Source organism: Terrapene carolina, unplaced genomic scaffold (genome assembly GCF_002925995.2).
Source record: "Terrapene carolina triunguis isolate 2854851 unplaced genomic scaffold, T_m_triunguis-2.0 Scaffold236, whole genome shotgun sequence".
Lineage (NCBI taxonomy): Eukaryota > Metazoa > Chordata > Testudines > Emydidae > Terrapene > Terrapene triunguis.
In genome coordinates, this window is record NW_020664587.1 from 5,326,405 (window position 1) to 5,350,593 (window position 24,189).

At 45.4% G+C, this 24,189-nt stretch overlaps 1 protein-coding gene across 1 annotated transcript in view; it reads left to right on the forward strand.

The window, feature by feature from the left end:
• The window catches only part of MATN1 (matrilin 1), a 39,028-nt gene extending 17,954 nt beyond the window's left edge, over window positions 1–21,074 (forward strand). The window contains exons 3-8 of the mRNA XM_026657070.2: window positions 4,454–4,676; window positions 8,541–8,666; window positions 10,513–10,920; window positions 16,058–16,210; window positions 17,092–17,172; window positions 19,741–21,074. Of these exons, the coding sequence (XP_026512855.1) occupies window positions 4,454–4,676; window positions 8,541–8,666; window positions 10,513–10,920; window positions 16,058–16,210; window positions 17,092–17,172; window positions 19,741–19,790 (1,041 nt within the window). The 3' untranslated portion in view covers window positions 19,791–21,074. The remainder of the gene's footprint in view (window positions 1–4,453; window positions 4,677–8,540; window positions 8,667–10,512; window positions 10,921–16,057; window positions 16,211–17,091; window positions 17,173–19,740) is intronic.
• Window positions 21,075–24,189: the final 3,115 nt, after the last annotated feature.

The window sequence follows — 24,189 nt, forward strand, 5'->3', positions numbered from 1 at the left end:
TAAGGTTCAGTTCAGAGTCAGTCGGGAGCTAGGGTGGCGATTCGGCTCAGCTATGTTAACAATCAAACCAGTTTATCCATCCCTAATACTTCTCTGATTATGACCCTCTGAACTTGTCATAGGCTCCCCTACTACAGACCCTCTTCTCGGCCCACTCAGCAAGGCTGCCATGTTACTATTAACACAGCATCACCTAGTGGCCCTGGTGTGTCTTTGTCTCTTTACCCAAGAAAAACACTGCGAAGAAACCACACAGGCTCAGTGTTTCATGTATCGCATGCTGGGCAACAACATGAGCGACTCCCCATTTGTAAAACAAAACTGGCTCTTTATTGAGAGAACTAATGACAGAGATGCTGCAACTCCAGCCAGTGTTCCAGCCATGTGCACACAGACTGACTTCCTGGTGCCTCCTCCAAATGCTCCCTTCTTGCAACAGGTTGCTAGACTCAGGCGGATCCCAAATATACACAAACACAAGGGCCTAGTTACATATGAATTGCTGCTCTTGTTGGTTTCTGACCATTTTTCTACCACATCGCATACAGTGAGCACAGCTAGAGAACTCAGAAAATATATTCAAAGGGTTATTAGCCTATTCCTATAAACTAGGGGCCCCAGCTGAGGCCAGGGCTCCATTGCGCCAGGCACTGGAGATACAGAGTGGGAGGATACACCTGCATGTGGAGCTGGAGGTGTGATTCCCAGCTTGTGTAGACATGTGCACCCTAGCTCCCTTTGAGCTAGTCCGCTAAAAATAGCAATGCAGCGGGGGCATGGGCCAGCTGTCCTGCGTACAAACCCACTGGAACTCCACCGCTCCACCGATGCTGTTTTTTAGCATGCTGGCCCATAAGAGCTAGCATGGGTATGTCTACATGAGCTGGGGCCCCGTAGCGCCAGATGTAGATATAGCCACAGACAGTTCCACCTTGCCAGAGAAACGCTGGGGTGGGGGGAAGGAGAAAGAGACACACTGATTGGCCCATAGTCACAGAGCAGGTCAATGACAAAACTGGGACAAGAACACAGGTGTCCTGATGCCCAGCCTGAGTTCTAGCCACCGCGCCATGCTGCATCCCCAGCGTGCAACACGGTCCTAAAACGTGACCTGCCCTAAGCACAGGCTCAAGCGGCAAAGCTCAGGAACCAGGGCTGGCTCCAGGCACCAGCAAAGGAAGCAGGTGCCTGGGGCGGCCAATGGAAGGGGGCGGCACGTCCGTCCGTTGTTGGGGCAGCACGTCCGGGTCTGCGGCAGCCATTCGGCCGCAGGTCCTTCTCTTCCTCTTCGCTGTCGGCAACTCAAATCGCTCCGCTTCAGTCTTCGGCGGTAATTCGGCGGGGGGTCCTTCACTCCCTCTCTTCCTCTTCGGCGGCAGCTCAATCGGGTTTTTCTTTTTTTTTTCTTCGCCGCTTGGGGCGGCAAAAAAGCTGGAGCTGGCCCTGTCAGGAACTGATGTGAATTTTGGGTCCACAGCTGCTCGGCGCTTGAGCCCTAATTTCCATTGGATCCAGGCTTCTGGTTGGATACCAGACATCCCCAGGGATCAGGTCTGTGGTTTTGGTTCAGGCCCATATCCGATCTGTGCAGGTTGTCAGTGGGCTTAAGGAAGTGGAATTACTGATTAGCCTGGGAGCTTCACTTCCCTTCACTTATCTGCCTCAGACAAAGAAAATGCAAGGCATGCATCCAACCACTAGTGATAGATCCTGTTAGAGAGACACTTAAGCACTGACAGAACCCTGTTCATTGTGTGGTGTCCCTCACTAAAGCTAGCTGATAATGACTCATGTTGATAAGCTGTAATCAGTAGCACCGCATCTCAGAGCCCCAGCGCATGAAAGCATGTTTATGCTGTCATTTGCTGAGTGGGATTTTTCACGCAGAGTTGCTGAATCAATGGCTCTCTCTTCTGGCAAAAAGAATGGATTGCATGGGTGATTTCTGCAGAAACAGGAGGGAGGGGAGCCCTGCTTGACTTTGGCTGATATTTCTATTGAAGCTGCAAGTCAATAAAGGAAGGAAGAAAGTTACATGGCAATGGAACGTTATTTCTCTCCTGGTAGAGACTAATCTTGCAGCGTGCAGTGATGATTTTCACAGATTAATCTTTTTCACACCCACATTTCCAGAGCCTGGCCAGAAGCAGAAGCGTTGAACCACGAGAGACTGTGCTTGCAATATTTCTGCCACCATTGGAAACAGCAAACGCCAGAGATCTTGTGCTCTTGTTAGGTTTCAAATAGAGCTGTCCAGAAGACAACAATACCATTTAGCAGCAATGTGGTGTAGCTACTTCGGTGTAGCCGTGCCAATGCCGCGTTGTAAGTGTAGACCTGCCCTTAGAAGGATCTGGGATGATAAACTCTGCTCTGAATAAGGCAGAGCAGGGACTTGAAGGTCTCCCACATCCTTGCTTAATGCTATAACTACCAGGTTGTTGAGCGTGAGACATTCTGTCTCTGATGAAAAAAGCAATCTCTATGTCATTGCAAAGAGGAGTGATGAAATAACGTGCTTTTCGCGAAATTTCATTTCAACCAAAAATGTTCCAGTCAGCTGTAAGATCCTACTGTATCTGAGGCTAAAATTCTATTGATTAGGTTCTAGTGGTGGCCGATGGAATGCTGTTCTGTTACCATGGCCCCTTGCTGAGACTGTGCTCTTATCTGATCAGATTTTGGTGTTTTCTTTGTTTTGTGCCTACTCGTTTGCCTTGCTGTTCTTAACTTTGACGCAGACTTGTGAAAGGAGCAGGAAATCATTGCTGTCTGTAAACTGCACGTTGCTAACACTAATGGCTGGTCAACATGTTACGTTGACCTATTTGTGCATGGGTCTACACTCAAAGTTGTCTCCAGCTGATTTAAGAGCCCTGTTATGGAGACGCAGTAAAACCACCTCCCCAAATGGTGTTGAGATGTTACAGCTCCCAAAAGGTTAAGGTCGTTCCGCTAAGCACATGAATTTATGGGCACTTATCAGAATAGAAGGCCCATGTCTTTTGAGGTTTGCTCATCTTTGATATAAACCAAGGGCCAGATCCTGGCATCAGATGATATTGCCCCCCACAGCAATGGAGGGCAGCCTTAAAGCTAAAGCTACCCCTAACTAGGCCACTGGTGAGTCCTCCATCCAAATTCTCTCTGATTAGCCCTGAGTGAATAATAGATTGTTTGGTTCAATGGCCAAAGCGAAGATATGAATAAACATTGGCTTGTTTTGAACTGAAACTGAAAACATTTAATTCATTTTTCTCGCCAAAATGAAAAACTGAAAACATTTAGTTTAGGTCAAAAGGAAATGACATGGCACCTCAAACATTTTTGACATTTTTCATTCAGAAAATGTCATTTGGATTCAACATTTTATTTCAGAATGTCTTTTTTCATTTTTTTAAAACGAACCATTTCAACATTTCTTGTTTTCATTTTTTTTGTCTGAAACTATTTGCTGGATTTTACCCAAATTCATGAATAGTTTTGATACCCCGAAAAATGGCATTTTTTGGTGAATTTACTCTTTGCCAAAAACATTCCCCTGCTCTACTTGTGATTTCTATTGTGTAAATGTGAAGGTGAATAATACATAAGCTTAACCTTAAGGACCTGTGTGTTGATGGGTCACTGAGAATTCTACTGCTGCGGTTCAATTAGCTATTTCTTGCATTTTTCTTCTCACATTTCTTTATCTTCTCTATTACCAAGGGCATTTGCCTATGAAACAGATTTGATTTGGCTTAGCAGTTCACTTGGCCCCATTGAAGCCAATGATAATTTTGCCATTGACTTAAATAGGCCAGTATCTTACCCCTGCTGTTTATAGTGGGGACCTAAGAGTCAAAAATGTGGACTCTGTCACTAACCTTAAGCAAGCCATTTCTGCTCTCTATGCCTCAGTTTTCCCATCTGTAAAATGGAGATAAAGCTTAATCACTTAACGTTTGCCAAGTGCTTTGATATCCTCAGATGGAATTAAAGGCACTGTTATTGGGCGAACTCCCTCCTCCAGCCATTACTTAGTCAGAACTCCCATTGACTTCAGCAGGAGTTTTGGGTAAGCAACGACTGCTGCGTTTGATCCAGTGTTAATGCTGTGTGTTAAGAAGGCTGCCTTTACTCTGTTTTCCTTAAATCTGGCATCATCCAGCCATCCCCTATTTAAGATGTTTAAGACAATGTCAATTTTAACCCCTGCAGCCCAGAAATGAACAAGCCATGGGGGCAGACAAAATAGACTATGCTGACGTTCTGGTGTTGTGGGGAAGGGAAATCGTGGTTCCATTTTGTACAGCGCTTTAACTCCATGGATATGAAGAAGTTAGTTATTGAGCCAGATTCCTTCCTGAGCAAACACTATGCTCACATCCATGTTGTAGAAAAACTACCGTGCTGGATTTCAGGGGGACAGTCCATCACCTCTTCTTTCTGTTTCCCTCCCTCTTTTCCTCAGGTGGCGATCATTGTGACAGACGGACGCCCCCAGGATGGCGTGAAGGATGTATCAGCGAGGGCAAGATCCCTTGGCATTGAGCTGTTTGCCATCGGGGTGGGCCGAGTGGACAAGAACATTCTTCGGCAAATGGCGAGCGAGCCGCTGGACGAGCACGTGGACTATGTAGAGAGCTACAGTGTCATTGAGAAGCTGGCCACGAAATTTCAAGAGGCCTTCTGTGGTAAGTCCTAAAGGAGCAGCAAGAGGATCTGAGGTGGGGGGCAGACCTTCCTTGGTGAACAGACAGGAACAAAGGAACATAGCAATTACCAGACTGAATCCAAACAGGAATCCGTGTAGCCCAGTGTTGTGTCCAATAGTGGCCATTATCAACTGTTTCAGAGGAAGGTGGAGGACATTCTTGAGGGGATAATGGAATAATCGCCCCATAAGGGAAATCTCCTCCTAACCCCCAGCTATGAGGTTTAGGAATCAGGAAGCTTCATATCCCTTCCAATTTTAAATAGTATCTAATATAATGTTGGGTGTTCTATTTCCTCTGTAATCTTTTTTAAAAAATCCTTCGGAGGTCTTGGTTTCAATGGTGCCAATTGGCAGTTAGCTCCACAGGTTCGTTATGTGTTCTCTCAATACAAGTATTCCGAGCTCTCTCGCTCCTAGCTGGCTGAAAAAAATGAAAAGGGAAACACTGACCTTTCCCTCTTCTCTTTCCCCCCAAATTAGAAAAATTCCAAATTTGAAAACCTCTGCCGGTCAGGCAGTAGAACCAATCCAAAAAAAGGAGTGGGGAGGGGGGGGGAGAAATGTCACAATGTTGTGAAAATGTATCCCCCTGCCCATTTTTTTTTCAAATTTCAACTGTTGGGGAAATTTCAAAAATCTCTAATCTTAGGGTGAAATCTTCAGTTGCTTCAGAAAATTCCATTGACTTGAGTGGGGCCAGGATTTCACCCTCAAGGTTTTATCTGGGTGTCCATTCCCTTAGGGCAGGTCTACACTACCCGCTGGATCGGCGGGTAATTATTGATCTATCAGGTGTCGATTTATCGTGTCTAGTCTAGATGCGATAAATCAATCCCCGAGCGCTCTCCCGTCGACTCCGGTACTCCACCGCTGCGAGAGGCGCAAGTCAGGGGTGGCTCTAGCTTTTTTTGCCACCCCAGCATGGCAGGCAGGCTGCCTTCGGCGGCTTGCCTGCGGGAGGTCCCCAGTCCCGCGGATTCGGCGGCATGCCTGCGGGAGGTCCGCCGGTCCTGCGGCTTTGGCGTACCCGCCCTCCAATTGCCGCCGAATCTGCGGGACCGGGGACCTCCCACAGGCACGCTGCCGAAGGCAGCCTGCCTGCCGCCTCGCAGGGACCGGCAGGCTGCCCCCCGCGGCTTGCCGCCCCAGGCACGCGCTTGATGCGCTGGTGCCTGGAGCCGCCGCTGGCGCAAGCGGAGTCGACGGGGGAGCGGCAGCAGTTGACTCAGTGCCGTGAAGATGCCACGGTAAGTCGACCTAAATACGTCGACTTCAGATATGCTATTCTCGTAGCTGAAGTTGCGTATCTTAGGTCAACCCCCTCCCCAGTGTAGACCAGGGCTTAGTATCTGAACACCTGGTTTTCAATACTGTATGCACAACTGCATCTGATTAAAAGACCCCGGCTCACGTTAGATTCAACATTGACACCGTCCCACACAAACTGGGTGCCAGGCTGCTCTTAGTTACCCTACACATTTTCAGCAGAAAGATTGAATCACGACCTGTTACACATCAGTCTCAGAGCATCTCACAGTTCTGTCTCTACCCGTGTATGTCTCCTTCGGCTCTTTATTGTGTCACACCTTTCCCAAACTGTTGCCACACATCCGTGCTTGGCAGGAAGGGTGTGTGAAACCCCTGGGCCTGTTCAGTTGACACGGGAAATGAGTATTTTTGCAGCTCCCTTCTACAGTCTTGCAGGTTTTGTTTGAAGTAGCAATGCCCTCCCATGGGGTTCGATGTTGTGTTTGGTGATCACTCCAGACCAAATCCTTGAAGGCTCCTAACTTCCAGTGAAATCAATGGGATTTTGGAGCCTAAATACCTTTCAGGTTCTGGGCCTCAGTGCTTGCCAGAGATCTCCTTTATTTTGTGTCCAGACGCAACACCTCTGCATGACAACAAGCGCTTCACAACACCTTCCCCAGACTCTTGGCCTGGGAAGCTCAGCCCTTAATGGCACAGTCCCCAACTACCACAAGTGTTACTTGTAGGTGTGAATAGGCGTTTGCAGGAGATTCATACTCTGATAATACGTATTACAGTAGCTCCAAGACGCACCATCCAAACACAAGAAGACAGTCCCTGGCCCAAAGAGCTTACAATCTAACTACACAAACAAAGTCTAGGAACAGACATGGGAACCAACTTACCCGAAGTCAAATGCCTCTGACTTGTTATGGAGACTGTGGCTGCCTCAGTTTCCCCAGCTATAAAATGGAGCTAATGTGCAGCTGAGCCAACAGAAGCTAGTACATAGAACAGGGGCTGGGAGGCAAAAGACCTGAGTTCTGTTCCCAGGACCTTGGGAAAATCACTTCACCTCGCTGTGCTTTATTTTCCCCAACACAGAGATGATGATACTTATCCCCCTTCGTGAAGGTCTTAGAAATCCACAAGGGGGAGGATTCTCCCTGGTGCACCAGGACAGCTCAAGGCCTAGGCAACTTATGGTTTATTTTGAGCACTTAAGTGGGACTTAAATGATGCATAGTTCTTGTCTATATCCTCTGCCCAGGGTTGAATTTCCCCTTTTCTACATTGCAGATATGCTAACCCACTCATTATGGTAGGGTTGCTTATAAATGCTAGGGGTTAACATTGCTTTGTTTAGAACAATCAGAAGGCTTGAGTATTCTTGTATTTGTCCTCCTCCTCCTCCCCCCCCGTCTCTCCCCCCACCCCATATATATGGACCAGATGGAAAGTCTCCCATTTGAATTTAATGGACTTTGAATCAGGCACTGTGGTTGTGGTAGAGCCAGGTAAATACTTGCATACACTATTTCCTGCAAATATTCACCTGATTTATAAATGAATTGTCTTCCACCAGATTTGTTTCACCTTTGTGTTTCCTTTCGACCAACATTGATGTCCTGGGGCCTGATTTTCAGAGTTGAGTACTGGTTGTGCCCATTGACTTCAATTCCAGTTTTGTTTGCTCAGGCCCAGGTTGAGTTCTACTGGCGCTTGTGTTCGCAGACAGCAAATGTAAAGCTGAATGTGCAAGTATTACTGTAAAATGAACTTTAAGTTTGCTTGCGCACTAATCTAACCAGAGAGCAGCAATGATCCCATGTGATTTATCGGACTAATCACAACTAACCCATACGGCCGGAAGAGTGAACGTTGGGTATTCACAGTTATTCGTGATCAATTCAAAGAATAACAAAAATTGCAAAATTCTCATTGAACAGCATTGAATGGTGAAGTAAATTGTGATCTGCTGCTGTGGGTGTTGGAGAAAGAGTTGCCCAGTAGATAGGGTATTGCACTCGAACTGTGGAGACATGGGCTCTATTCCTGGCTCTGTCGCCGAGTTGCATGACATAAGAACATAAGAACGGCCATACTGGAGCAGACCAAAGATCCATCTAGCCCAGTATCCTGTCTTCTGACAGTGGCCAATGCCAGGTGCCCCAGAGGGACCTTGAGCAAGTCACTGTCTCTATGTACCTCAGTTTCCCCATCTGAAAAATCAAGATAATAACTCTTACTTCCCTTGGTGCTTTGAGATCTGCAGCAGAAAAGAACGTTAAAACAGCCATACTGGGTCAGACCAATGATGCATCTAGCCCAGTATCCTGTCTTCCGACAGTGGCCAATGCCAGATCCTTCAGAAGGAATGAACAGAACAGGCAATCATCGAGTGATCCATCCTGTTATGAGCAATGTGTTATTAAATGAGGACTTAGAGTTCATAGAAGGGGAGAACATTAAAGCACTTGCTATGCAGGCAGATAGAGGAACACGAGTCTCGTGCCGTCTTTGGTCAAAGCGGCCTTGACACTTTTCCCTTCAGGGTCCATATATTTTTATTCTGTATCTTTCCTTACAGATCTGTCCGACCTCTGTGCCTCTGGAGACCATGACTGTCAGCAGATCTGTGTCAGCACACCCGGGTCATACACCTGTGCTTGCAAAGAGGGCTTCACATTGAACAGCGATGGGAAAACCTGCAGTGGTAAATCCCATTGTGCACCCCTGATATGAACATGGCAGTGCAGTGATATGTCAGGGGGTTGTTGAGATATCCGAGGCACTGCCTCAGAAAAGCAAGAGGATGAAAGCAGGGTAAAAGAATGGTACCTTCATCCCAATCCCCTGGGTTGCTCACCACTGAGAATTTAACAAAGTAGCTCTCCTAGGAAGAACTGGCGTCAATAGGGATCTTCCATTGACTCCAACGTGCTTTGGATCAGGCTCTTGGACTGATTTACACTCTTAGCAGAGATATTCCCTGGAAGGCACCCAACACCCTCCATGCAGGAGCAGATTAATCATGGCCCCCATTGATCTGTGGGTCTGAACTCCAGCATGCAGAGCCCCAAGGCCCAAATGAAGCCATAGACCCATGTGGGACCCCCTCCCTGGTAGAAGAGTGGGGCGCTGGGAGGGGCAGGAGGTTGATGCTTCGGTAGGGGCTCGGTTGCCATCTCTGAAGTTAGCCGGCAGCCGCGCTGTGCACTGAGCGTGGGGCATGATTCGAGGCAATAAAGAGGATTTACTATCAGTCACTGTGTCAGGGTCCAGTGACTTCATGGCTCTGAGATTTCCGGCAGAGCAAAACCTTTCGGTGTGTGCTCCATTCAATGCTCCCTTTTACTCCTCAGATGGTCACTGCCGGTTTGAACAAAAGACACACTGAATCTGTGAAATAAGGAGTTTGTTAGTGGCAGAGCTGAAACCCGCCCTTGGAAACATTCACGCCATTCTGATTGGCTAATCTTTTCTGGACACCCCCCTGAGGGGACACAATGTGGCCCCAGGAATTATGCCTCCTCCGGACTCCTGTGCTCTAATCACTCCTTCACCAAGGATGCATTTTGGGAGTTGGGATTTGGGAGGGTCCCATGACACCAATTCCCAGATGAGACCAATGCCCATCGTTAAAACTCCCCAGTGCACACAGATTAAATGCTCCAACCTCATCTCTTCCCCCATGCCCAATACATCCCCTTCATGGAAAGCCTGGGAGAACAAATAGACTATGCAATAGGTCTTGAGGTTCAGCCAATTGCATTCTCTAGCCTACCGCAGAGGCTCAACCAATTATTGGCTTCACTGTGCATGGAGATCCCAAGACGAAAGGCACCGTGTACCTGCCAGTGAAAAGCTGTATTATTATTATTGTTATTACTATTAATTATTAGAGTCGGTTTGAATTTTTTGGTCAAACTTTTTGTTTTAGGGAAAAATGAATTTTGTCCAAAATGAACAAAAATTCGTTGTTATCGATTTTTGTTGTTAAAAACGGAAACCAAAAAACCCAAAATTTTTCTGTACAAGTTTTTGGATTCCAGTAAAATAATTTGGATTTTGAGTTTTGAAAACTGATTATTTTTTAACTAAAACCCAAAATTTTAACTGAAAACAGTTTTCAAAAACTGGGGAAAAAATGGTTTTTGGTTTTTAAATAAAAATTTTCATGGGAAATTTTGAAATAATATTAAACAGTTGTGTGAAAAATAATTGTCCTTTTTCAAACAGCTATTATTAATTATTATTATATGATTACCAAGGAATGCTGCTACACGGCCAGACACCACATGGTCACCAAAAGCTTTGGTGGCGAGATAAAATCACTAGCAATGGCGTAAACTGAATATCTAGCCAGACCAACTTAAGGACCTAGGTCGAGATTTATGTCAGCAGTGCTATATCTGCTGGGAAGTGACATGCTTTTGAGATTTACTATGATGTTGAGTTATTATTATTAATAAAGCCATACTGGTTTTTGTTTTCTCTCTCTCTCTGGTTAATTGGGAGCTGAATTTCTCCCTTTGCCCTGTTCTCTTGTTTCTCCCCAGCCTGCAGTGGTGGATCTAGCACTGACCTTGTGTTCCTGATTGATGGCTCCAAGAGCGTGCGGCCTGAGAACTTTGAGCTTGTGAAGAAGTTCATCAACCAGATTGTGGATTCATTGGATGTCTCCGATAAAAATGCTCGCGTGGGCCTGGTCCAGTACTCCAGCTCTGTCAGGCAGGAGTTCCCGCTGGGACGGTACAACAACAAGAAGGACATCAAGGCAGCAGTGAAAAGGATGTCCTACATGGAGAAAGGAACCATGACAGGCCTAGCGCTGAGGCACCTCACTGAAAAGTCCTTTGATCCCTCCAGTGGAGCGAGACCTGGCGTCCCCAAGGTGGGCATTGTCTTCACGGATGGACGGTCACAAGATTACATCAGCGATGCTGCCAAGAAAGCCAAGGATTCAGGTAGGCCTCCAGAATTCAGTGGCGTTGGTTTTCCTTTGGATCAAGTACTGGTCTATGTATGATGCTGATTGGCAGTCCCAGAAACCGATGTCCTCCATTCACCATAGAACATGGGCATCCGTAGAGCAAAACTTTGGCCTACTTTGCCTCAACCCCTGCCCACGTGCTTCAGTGCTGACTTAGAGGGCCCCTGATGTGGGCAAGGCAGATTTTCAAAGGGGCTTTGGCTTTCAATGGGAGCTGGGGAGCTAATTCCCATAGTCCCTTTAGAAGGCCCATCCTCTGTCTCTATTCTGTGTCAGTCATGGGCCTCTTTCTGAGGCTACCAGCAAAGGAGCCAGTTAGCACTGTATGATAGAGGTTATGTTCTTCTGAGCCTTTTTAAACGGTGAACTCTCCCCTCTCTGGCTATCAGTACTCAGTCCTAGTGCAAAGTTAAACTAAGCTCTGCAGGCTACACCCTTCCTCAGTGTAAGACCAGAGTAACTGTGATAACTTCAGGGGACGTACTGGGGGCCTATGTTGCTGTGACTGAGAGCAGGGTGTTGTGGAAGGAATTTGCTTCAGAGATTACTGACCCCCATTTCACGGGGAGGATGGAAGTTCTGTGGCTCAGTCTTTACTCCAGGGACACCACATCACTAGCCATGAGAGCAATCCTCTGCAGTGCTGGGCTTTGACTTCTTTGTTTGGTTTCTTGCTGTCTCACATGACAGTTGCACTTCCTCACATGTTCAGTTCCCACGTTGGAGTCTGTTTTTGAAGTTTTTTTTCTCTCCAAGGAGAAACTGCAGAATTGGAATTAATTTGCAAACTGGACACCATTAAGTTAGGCTTGAATAAAGACTGGGAGTGGATGGGTCATTACACAAAGTAAAACCTGTTTCCCCATGCTTATTTTTCCCCCCTACTGTTACTCACACCTTCTTGTCAACTGTTGGAAATGGGCCATCCTGATTATCACTACAAACGTTTTTTTTCCTCCTGCTGAATTGTTCACCTTAATTGCTCACTCTCATTACAGTTGGTATGGCAACACCCATTTTTTCATGTTCTCTGTGTATATATATCTTCCTACTGTATTTTCCACTGCATGCATCCGATGAAGTGGGTTTTAGCCCACGAAAGCTTATGCTCAAAAACATTTGTTCGTCTCTATGTGCCACAAGTACTACAGATTAAGTAGCAGATTGTACTGCTTCCTGCATGCACAAAGAAGGAGTAAGACCTAGGGAAGGTCTTCCTACCCATGAAGTCCCCTCACAAGGCCCAGCTGTCCAATTACGAACCAATGGGTAAAAATCACACCTGCACGAGGAACAAGCACCACTTTAATTCCACTTCAGCCCTCAAAATAGGCCTTAAATGGCACTTAAGGGATGCATGGGCCTTATGTTGTTCCTTCACCAGTGCCGGCGCAACCCATTTGGTGACCTAGGCAGTCGCCTAGGGCGCTACAATTTGGGGGGCGGTGACCGCGGTGGTATTTCGGCAGCGGGACCTTCCGCCGCCTCTGTGGGGGGGGGGGGCGGCATTTCGGGGCAGGACCTTCCGCCGCCTAGGGCGGCAGAAAAGCTGGCAGTGCTCCTGCCCTTCACACATGGATGAACTTCGTCCAAGTATGCACCATGCCAGCACTCATTAGGGAGCGTACACTAATAACCCATTAGGCACATGTAAGGGGGATGGGGACTGAGCAGGAGACACATTTCTGCTGCCAGCTTCCAGTGGGTTAATAAAACCAGAAAAGAAAAAGATACTTTAAAGACCTTGAAACATAAATTTCTCGTGAGCCGCCCCCTTTTGCTGAACAACTGCTGCCCAAGTTCCTTGTATCCTGTTTTTTACTGCGTTAAATGAACATGGCCCTTGGGGATATGCTCATGAGTTGCTAAATGCTTCACCTCTTTTAATCTTTGGTCTTGACCGCTGGACCTGACTGAGGGCTGGTGCCCAATAATGAAGATCAAACATGAGGGCAAGAATAATTGACATTTGAGAAGCATGTTGCCAGGGCACGTGGGATGCTGTGTACAGCGTGTGTTTGGCTGGTATATATAAATCTTGATGTAACTCACCAACACAATTTATCTTACATAACGGTAACAGGCCTTGAATTCTGTTTGATTATGGTTGGTTGGTTGGTTTGTTCTATTACCAGCTGTTCAGTGATCGTGTTTCTTACAGGGGGGAAAAATAACAGCTGCTTGTTATTGCACTCTGAAAATGTTCCAGGAGCTGGAATTTAGAAGCCTCATTGAAAATTCAAATATTGTGCTTGTTTTGATCCAAAGGAACTAAGGCAATGCTGCTGGGAAAAAGTTAGCGATGCTTGAATCTAAATAGGGTCAGAGTTCACACAAGCATCTTGTAGTTCAGGGGATAAATCTTGGCCCTGTTGAAGTCAATGGCAAAACTCCCATTACTTTCAATGGGGCCAGGATTTCACCCAAGATGTGGCTTCAGACAGTTTATATGAGACCCCGCAGACCACCCAAGTACCTGCACAACTGCTCTCCCCTCACAACAGGATCTCCTGTCCCTAGTGAGTGACAGGTCTTCCTGGGAAGGAGACCCAGCAGTTTGTTACTACTACAGCTGGTCAGGAAATGGTTTTTCCAGCCTGCAAAACATTTTGAGATTTCAAAAACAATGTCCCATCCAAAACTGGGACCAAAAAGTTTTAAAAAGTTGAACTTTTTTGTGAACAAAAAAAAAATCAATTTGGGTCAATCAAAACATTTTGTTTCTATTTCAGCCTTTTTTTATACTTGACAATTTCTTTTTACCTCATTAGTTTAAATTTCAAAACCAAAAGTCATTTTGAACTGGAAAACATGATTTTTTCATTTTGAAAAAGTTTAAATGAAACATTTCAACAATTTCAAACCTTTTTTTTCTTCAATTTTGTTTGTGAGTTGAAAAATTGATTGAAATCAACCTTTTCCTAGGAAAAGTTTCAGGAGCTGGAATTTAGAAGCCATTTTTTTTATGAATTGCCATTTTCTGACAAAAATATTTCATCTAAAAATTCCTGACCAGCTCCTGCTACTCCCCTATTCCAGCATTTGGTCTGCTTTTCAGTGGGTGACTTTGTCCTCCGGATATAAGTACTGAGAACATGGTGAGTTGCTTTGGGCCCCATTTTGAAAACTTCCCCTATCTTCCTCTTGGGTACCAATTAAACCACAGGTTCTCAGCCGGGGGGTCATGACCTCTGTGGGGGCAATGAACCGGATTGAAAGGAATTATGACATCCTCCCTTCTAGAAAAGGTTGAACAAAGGCTGAGACAACTTTCCTGTGATGCTATGCTTGAGGTGCCCAGAACCATAAGCCACTGTGTCACCCCTCTGCCTCAGCAAGAGAGAGATGGATTTTTAATTTTTTTTTTTGCTGGAATTTAAACTGTGTGTCAGCTCCCTGATACACCAGTCTGTCTGCCTTACCAGCAAACTCCTCGAGACTTTGCCAGTCTAAACTTTGCCCTACAGATAATATTCCATGAACCCCAGTTCCCAAGTTCCCCCAGAGATGTCTCTCTGTAGTGTCCAGTCCCTCTCACTGGACACTCACAGAAACTATTAAGTCTGCTGCTTCCAAGGAGACAGTGCTCCCACCAGTCTGTTAGTTTCGCTGAGGTCCCACACTTTAGTTTAATATACAGCACTGAGATAGCTTTGAAATAAAACAGGGATATATGTATTAATAAAGAACACAGATTTGTGATGCTAAGCAAGAATAAAAGAGAGAAAACGGGGTTACAAACAAAACAAAAATCACACACTTGTTAGTGCCTCAAACTTAATTTGAACCAGTTATGTCTTTGCCTAAAACAGTTTCTTACTTACATCAAGCTACTAGCATCTCCAACACGCCAGGAAAGGGGAGCCAACTTTCACAGAATCAAAAGGTGCTGGCCCTTTTGTCCCCTCAGTGATGGAGAACTAAGGGGTTCTCTCCCCTTCTTTTTATAATCCCGTAAACCTTTGAAATGCATTCTTCTCCCCCGCTGTTTGTCTCTTCCTCTTGATTTCCCAGCCCCCCTGTTGATTCGTATGTAAATATAACTTCCATTGTCTCTGGCATCACCTTGCTCAATTTACACTGGAGACCCAGGCAAACGGGCAAAACAACTTTCCTTTGTCTAGAATAAACGTTTAGCAAGTCTGCTCCCCAAACATATTTTAGTCACGTATTTCCAGCATGCACATGTACCTCTTTACACACTAACCATACACACATCATGCAATAATATTAATGACCAGAGGGTCACCAGCTTTCATAAAAGACCTTAATGCTCTTTTATAGTGCAATAAATATTGTATAAAGTCAGTTGATTCAATTGCTTATTCTTTGGCATTCAGACCCCCCGTCCTCCCCCTCGGGTGTCTGGACTCTGATTGTCACAGTTGCCTGGGATAAACATTTCAGAGTCATTTTGGGGTGATAACAGTTTAAAAGGGTTCTTGATTTTTTTCCTTATCTTTTCCCCCAACCCATATATATATATAATCTCGCTTTAGAACCTTTGCCAGTGGATATTAAATACACCCGCCTTGGGAGATGATAGGCAAATGTACTTACCCACCTATCTCTGCCCTATGAACAGCCTAGAGGTGGATCCAAATAAAATTCAGATCTAGCTTCAGCCTTTCCCAGAGTTCAGCAGTTTGATCCGCAGTTTCGGCATGGCCCCACTGTAGCGAGAAGCTTGGATACAAATCCAGAGCTGCGTTTTCCCAGATTTACAGGGATTTTGGTTTGAGTTTGTCCCTGTAATACATAAACATATAAATTCTCCCTTGGGGTTCTGCGATGGCTCAATACGTGCGCGTGTAGTTTAGGTGGCCTATTCTCAGGATGCACGCTCCGCATTAAATGGCCATAATCGCATGCATTCCATAAGACCCTACAGCTGTGGGATTTGAAAGCACAATGACTCCATGTGCAAATGATGTGGGTGTTCTCGAGTGTCCATCTTTGAGCGTTTGGTCCATGGCTCCGTACAGTGGAGGCGTCCTAGTTTGTACGCAGCACATCACGTAAATGCAAAGAAGGATTTACAAGCTGGCTGGGTTCTTTTGCTGTTCCGATGAGATGGTCGCAGTAGGACTGACACTCCTCATTGCTTGCAGGCTTTGAGATGTTCGCTGTGGGAGTGGGCAATGCCGTTGAAGATGAATTAAGGGAAATTGCCTCAGAGCCAGTGGCAGCACACTACTTTTATACTGCTGATTTCAGTACCATCAACAAGATTGCGAAGGAACTGCCGACGAAAATCTGTGTCGGTGAGTGGGGCAGAGGGCAGGTGGAAAACACTGACTCCTGAAGTAAGGGGCAAAAGTACACCTCGAGGTTTCCACTCACAGGTGTTGGGTTGTTGTTATTTTTTGTTTCTGTGTAGGTGTGTGGTTTTGTTGGATTCTCTCTCTCTCTCTCTCTCTCTCTCTCTCTTTTTTATTTTTTTGGTCGAAATTCTTTGATTGAAAAAATGTCAGTCTGCCCAAATTATAGCATTTTGCACTTCTGCCGTAGTGTTTTTCAGCCAAAGGTCTCAGCACGCTTCTAAAACAGTAATTTATTAAAACATCAAGCCTTCCTGAACTGCACCACCCCATTCCTGGCCAGTTAAACTGGCCCTCTCACCCCTTTTGCAACCGGAGTGGCACAAAAAGACTGGACGACAGCCAAGTAACTGACTTAGGTCTGTTAATTGGCTGAGAGAAGCAGGGCGCCACATTCAACTTGACGACGTTTCTGTTTGTCTGTCTGTAGCACAATCACTTTTAAACAACGCAGCTGATCAATTCCAAAATTGCAGGGAATGGCGTAGGCATGAATAAACAGAACCCTGCTGAAAATCAGAAAAGCCATATCTGGGTAATCAGTTTTAGGTAAATCATTGATGAAATACAAAAATTTGGATAACACACAGAGCTTGGCCTACATAAGCAATGAAGTGTGCGACCCTCTAGTTAGTTTAAAGTTAAACACAGCAATAACCATTCAGAGAATCTGGCTGAATGATGTATTGATTTCCTCCAGATCTCTGGCTGGAGAAAAGGCTTTCGCTTTATTTCACTTGTCACCATGGTTTAGGTTTTGATATATTCCATTCTTGCTCTGTCTGATGGCTGATTCATCATCACCTTTGTTCTCTTATCCACAGAGGAGGACCCATGTGAATGTAAAGCCATTGTGAAGTTCCAGAAAAAAGTAGAAGACCTCATAAAGTCATTGACACGAAAACATATCCTTTAGAAGCAGCTCATTTTCACAATGTCAGGTTCCATTTTCTAGAGAGCAGATTAGCCAGACCTTCCAACCAGGGGGACAGATTAGTGCAGTGGTCAAGAAACTGGAGTAGGAGTCAGGAGACTAGGTTTCAGTGTTCAGATTCATGGCATGCACACAGAGAAGTTAGATAAAAACATTAAATACTCTTGCCAGAAGGCAGCAACATAACACTGTTTTATTATTTAGAATTCAGCACAAGAGCACACAAGAATGGCAAAACAGAGAGAGACAAAGCAGGCTGCTCCCTAAAAAGGGTGTGGCACAATTTAACCCACCTTGCTCTAGGCTTTCTGCAGACTGACTTTGATCTCATGCTTTCCTGCAGAGCCCCCTAGACTGGAAACTGTGCCAAGAAACCCTTTACAAATTAAAGAGACAGCCTACAATTCCAACACTGTTTTCAAAAACACCACATTCTATAGCTAGATTCTGTGCAGACATTAACAAAGAAAGCAGTCCCTGCCACAGAGAGCTCACCTTCTCTGAGACAGGCAGGACACGACAGGAGGACAAGACAGACAAATAGATTGGCACTTGCTGAACCAATGCCAGCCAATAATGATGTAGAAGCACCATAGCAGAGATAGGTTTTAAGGAGGGATTTGAAAGAGGTTATGGTGGCAGCTTTAGGGATACTGATGGGGAATTTTTCCCATTCATGAGAGGCAAGTTTTGTTGATGCCTCACATCAGCCCGAGAACAGCAACAGGAGGCAGTGGAGTGGGAGTTAGCCTGGAAGGCTAGACAGTCAAAGGGAGTTTGAGGAGGGACTTGAAGCAGGACTAAGGAATCATAGAATCTCAGGGTTGTAAGGGGCCTCAGAAGGTCATCTAGTCCAACCCCCTGCTCAAAGCAGGACCAATCCCCAACTCAATCATCCCAGCCAGGGCTTTGTCAAGCCGGGCCTTAAAAACCTCTAAGGACAGAGATTCCACCACCTCCCTAGGTAACCCATTCCAGTGCCTCACCACCCTCCTAGTGAAAAAGTTTTTCCTACTATCCAACCTAAACCTCCCCCACTGCAACTTGAGACCATTACTCCTTGTTCTGTCATCTGCTACCACTGAGAACAGTCTAGATCCATCCTCTTTGGAACCCCCTTTCAGGTAGTTGAAAGCAGCTATCAAATCCCCCCTCATTCTTCTCTTCTGCAGACTAAACAATCCCAGTTCCCTCAGCCTCTCCTGCCATGTCAGAGAAGGGAGGCTCTCTAAGAGTGGGTAAGTAAAGAAGCACACAAGAATGGGGGAAAGAGACAGAAGAAAGCAAGAGGCAGGGAGTGGGCAGAACAGAGAGCTCACAAGAGGCCCTGCTGCAAGGTGCATGCTAAATACAAGTCTACCAGCACTTCATCACAAGGAGACACTGCTTTAAGTATGCAATTGATGCCTGTTCCTACTGAGTCAATGGCAGAATTCCAGTTCACTTCAGTGAGAACAGGAGCATTGCACTGCATCATAGGGAGACCTTCAACTTAGCAGACAAGGGCAGAACAAGAGCCAGTGGCTGGATGTAGAAGTTGGAGAAATTCCAGCTGGAAATAAGTGACAACTTTTTAACAGTAAGGGTAATTGATAAATCACTGGGAGAATTCACTGAGGGATAAGGTAGATTCTCCCCCACTTGGTGTCTGTCCACTGAGCTTGGATGTCTTTCTAAGTCAGATGTTATAGGTCAGCTCCAAGTTACCAGACCCCACAGTGTCACTTACGGAATAAATTCCCTCCTCTGTAGGTATCATTGGGTGAAATTCAAGGGCTGATGTCATGCAGGAGGTCAGACTATATCTGGGGTCGGCAACCTTTCAGAAGTGGTGTGCCGAGTCTTCATTTATTCACTGTAATTTAAGGTTTCATGTGCCAGTAATACATTTTAACGTTTTTAGAAGGTCTCTTTCTATAAGTCTATAATATATAACTAAACTATTGTTGTATGTAAAGTAAATAAGGTTTTTTAAATGTTTAAGAAGCTTCATTTAAAATTAAATTAAAATGCAGAGCCCCTCGGACCAGTGGCCAGGACCCGGGCAGTGTGAGTGCCACTGAAAATCAGCTCGCGTGCCACCTTTGGCACGCATGCCATAGGTTGCCTACCCCTGGACTATATCAGTGTTTCTCAATCACTGGCTCACAACCCCAAGAAGGGACACAAAAAGCAATCAGAGGGTTGCGAGGCATTGAAAATTTTATGAGAATCTAAAATAAAGAAAAACTCCCTTTGTGCTCCCCACAAAACCTTATCCTTCAAGGTCATCATCTCAAAACACACACACAGATCATTGTAACGTTTTTATTCTTGCTTTTTATAGTAAATGTAAAGCAGTTGTAAAAATGTTTGACTTCGAATGCCGGGTCAGCAACCTGAAAAGGTGGCGAAACCATGAACTAGATTACCATAACTGGCCAGCTCCTCAGCAGACATACATTGGAGTATCGCCATTGACTTTGAGTTGTGCTAGTTGAGGATCTGGCCTGTGAATCACTGAAATGCACTGCCATTTTTTCCCTTAACTCTTGCTCACTGGAAGCTGTGACAAAAAGGATCGCAGCCCTGGAAAACAAGATCATCTAAACACCCGGAGCACTATTATAGTTCTCCTTCCTTACGTAACAGAATTGTACCAGAAGACCTTCATGCATACACAGGAGCAACTCAGCCGCAGCACTACATCCAGCTTTCTACTTAAAAAAAAAAAAAGTCTAGTCTAGCTGCATTCTTCTAAAAAGGAAACATTATAATGTAGAGCAGACATCATATTAAAGGGCAAAGCACTGTGAATCACTGCGTGCCAAAATGTGTTAATGTCCCTTGCATCCTATAGTATACATATATAAAAACCCAGAAATATATTTTTTAATCTAAAGCTTAATATATATATATATGTTGTTACTAAGTACTTGATTATGAGTTCTGTGAATCCTCGCTGTGTTCTTCTGCATCTTTTGTTTCTGTGTGTACTGTAATTTTATTTAAGAATCAAGTTGTTTAAAAGCAACTCGGATCCTGAGTGTGAAAACCCGCCCTCACAGACAACCAATGTATTATTATAAGCACAAAGCATTTATCAGTAAGTAGGTGAAACTAAGTAGTGATTGCTGAGTGTGGCATTGAAGATGTGCTAGGATGAGACACTCCTGCAGCCAGGTACGACCCACAGCTACTGTACAGTAGACGAAAGTAAGCTCAGTTCTCCTAGTCAACTAATACCCCTGCAGTGTTTTGGCTAGCCAGCACCTGTCCCATGTTTGGCCTTCCATGGTGAAGTCCTGAACTGCACAATGAACCCACCCATACACGGCTTTATGTCACCCAAGGTAGTGCTACCAGCACCAATCCCATGGGATATGCCGTTACCCGACTGCTTGGCTCTGTGGTTCCTTCCATCAACGTTCACAAAAAATGCAGTTATGGTGCCCTGTCTGCCTACAGGTCACCAGCTCCCTCTCCAGCCCCATGTCTGGAGGCATCTCTGCTTTTCTTATTTTGAGCATCTCATCTCAATGTGCCAGACGTTTAGACCCATTTCCCTTCCCGGCTGGTGGTGACCCAGGCTATACAAACAAACAGCACGGTCCAGAGGTGTCTGACGTTGCGTGCCACACCCAGGCGCAGTCTCCGTGGCAGATGATGTTAAGCAGGGAGTATCCAGTCTCAGTGACGCATGCCACGTTACGCATCCCTCCAAATGTGAGCATGAATGGTTGGGTTTGGGAATTATTTTTTTTCCTATCAGAATATTTATACTTGAGAGTATGTAAAAAGCTTTTCAGATAACACAAGCCTGTTCAGAAATGTCACCATAGAAGATGTTTTTGGATGGAGGAAAAAATTAAAAGTTTGCTCAAAAATTTGAAAGGCTGGTTGTTTTGTGTTACAGGTTGTAATTATTTGGTTATTTATACTATTATGTATTTGTTCAGTGCCAAAAAATGTGCAGTTCAATCATATAGACAGATTCTCCTCTCAGATTTATATTGACATCTTGGACTTTGGTGTCAATCCAGCACCAATGGGAGTCAGGGGAAAGGCTCCCAGGAAAGGCTCCAGTGTGGGAAAGTCTATAGATTAAGTCAGGTTCCTGTCCTGAGGAGCTTGCAACCTAAAGGGCTAATTCTGCTCTCAGATATACGGGTGTAAATCTGATGTAACTCCACTGATTTCATACTTTAGCATCATACCCATGTAACCCAGCCCTAATAATCCTGTAACCCCCTTAATCACATGATTAATCCTTATTCATTGCTTTCGGTGGGGCTACTTGCTTGGGTAGTATTCTATATAGTACTACAGACTGTCTTAAAGAGGAGTCATTTATTGTAGAAAACAGCTACAATTGCAGCCAATCAAACAGGCTTTCACAGTATTTGAGTCCCAGCTTTGTCTCTTTTGTTTACCATGGACCCCACCCAGCTTGGGTCTCCATACAGCAAAGAGTGACATCTAGTAGTTAAAAATTATACTGCAACTAAATATATCAGCACAGGTAGAGACTACTTAGGGAAGTAGGGGCATTCACTATGTTAGACGTCCAATCACCACCAACCTTCTTGATGAAAACCGAAACAAAGAAGTCATTAAGCACCTCTGGCCATTTCCACATTTTCTGTTATTGTTTTTCCCCCTTTATTGAGTAACGGGCCTACTCTGTTCTTGGTCTTCCTCTTGCTTTTAATATATTTGTAGAAAGTTTTCTTGTTACCCTTTATGTCTCCAGCTAGTTTCCACTTTTTGTAGGACTCTTTTTTGATTTTTAGATCATTGAAGATCTCCTGGTTAAGCCAGGGTGGTCTCTTGCCATACGTCCTATCTTTCTTATGTCGTGGGATAGTTTGCTCTTGTGCCCTTAATAATGTCTCTTTGAAAAACTGCCAACTGTCTTCAATTGTTTTTCCCCTTAGACTTTCTTCCATGAGATCTTACCTACCAACTCCCTGAGTTTGCTAAAGTTTGCCTTCTTGAAATCCATTGTCTTTATTGTGCTGTTCTTCTTCCTATTGTTCCTTAGAATCATGGACTCTACCATTTCATGACCACTTTCACCCAAGCTGTCTTCCACTTTCAAATTCTCAACCAGTTCTTTCCTATTTGTCAAAATCAAATCTAGAACAGCCTTTCCCCTAGTAGCTTTCTCCAGCTTCTGAAATAAAAAATTGTCTCCAATACATTCCAAGAACTTGTTGGATAATCTGTGCCCTGCTATGTTATTTTCCCAACAGATGTCTGAATAGTTGAAGTCCGCCATCACCACCAAGTCCTGTGCTTTGGATGATTTTGTTAGTTGCTTACAAAAAGCCTCATCCACCTCTTCTTCCCAGTTAGGTGGTCTGTAGTAGACCCCTACCATGACATCACCCTTGTTTTTTACCCCTTTTATCCTTACCCAGAGACTTTCAACAAGTCTGTCTCCTATTTCCATCTCAACCTCAGTCTAAGTGTATACATTTTTAATATATAAAGCAATACCTCCTCACTTTTTCCCCTGCCTGTCCTTCTTGAGTAAACTGTACCTTCTATTCCAATATTCCAGTAATGCGTGATGCCAACTATGCCATAGTTGTGTTTATTTACTAGCATTTCGAGTTCTTCCTGCTCATTCCCCATACTTCTCACATTAATATACAGATATCTAAGATACTGATTCGATTCCCGCCCCCCCAGTTCTGTCTTGTCTCTCTCTTGTCCCTGCTATAACAGCCCATGCTCCCCCCACATTCCGACCCTTCTCCTGGGTCTCCATGTTTTTGACTTACCTGTGGGCTTTGGTCACCTGCCCCCTTCAAACTTAGTTTAAAGCCCTCCTCATGAGGTTAGCCAGTCTGTATTCAAATATGCTCTTCCCCTTCCTCGATAGGTGGACCCCATCTCTCCATAGCAGTCCTTCTTCCTGGAACAGCATCCTGTGGCCAAGCCGAAGCCCTCCTGGAGTCACCATCTTCGCAGCCAGGCATTCACCTCCAGGATGTATCTGTCTCTGCCTGGGCCCCTACCCTTGACTGGAAGGATCGAAGAGAACACCACCTGTGCTCCCAACTCCCTCATTCTTACTCCCAGAGCCCTGGATCACTTCTGATCTGCTGAGGGTCATACCTCGCAGTATCATTAGTGCCACATGGATGAGTAGCATGGGGTAGTAGTCAGAGGGCCAGATGATCCTCAACAATCCCTCCATAATGTGTTGCAGATGGGCCCCTGGCAGGCACCATACCTCCCGTGATGCCATGTCAGGGTGACAGATGGGTGCCTCCATCCCCCTCAGAAGAGAGTCACCAATCACCACTACCCTATATTTCTTTCTGGCAGTGGTGGCTGAGATCTTCCCAGCCTTGGGGGTACATAGCTTCTCCTCCTCCTCTGGGGGTGACTCCTCATCGCTCGTTGCCAGGGCAGCATATCGGTTTTCCATCACCATGGTGGGTGGGTTGGGAGGAGGGGTGGAGCACGACCTGCTGCCAGAAGTAACCAGCTGCCAGTTCTTGTGACAGAGCCATATCCTCCTCCCCCGGTGGTGTGACAGCAGTCCTCTGTAGCTCGATAGCCTCCTCAGCCATGGATGTCTCCATGTAAAATACGCTTGAGGAATTCCTCATGGGATGGATGTTCCTCAGCCTTGCCACCTCCTCCTGTAGCTCTCCCACCTGCTTCCTGAGAGATTCCACCAGCAGGCGCCTCACACACTGGATGGTCCCCCCGCCTGGCTTTCTGTGAGTGGGGAATGCAGGCCACAGTCTCGGCAAATCCACTCCAGGATCTGGGTAGAGGCATCCATGGCTAGGTTGTCTGTCTGGATACAGGTGCAGGTGGTGGAGACAGGAGTAGCATTGGCACTGGTGATGCGGCCCTTCCTCTGTGTGTGTGTGACTCCAACAAAACCAACGTGTTTCTGTGAAATGTTTTGGCTTTGACAAAACAGCCTTTTGGGGATTTGAATGACACGATGGTGAAAATGTTCAGACCAAATCTCTTTAAAGCT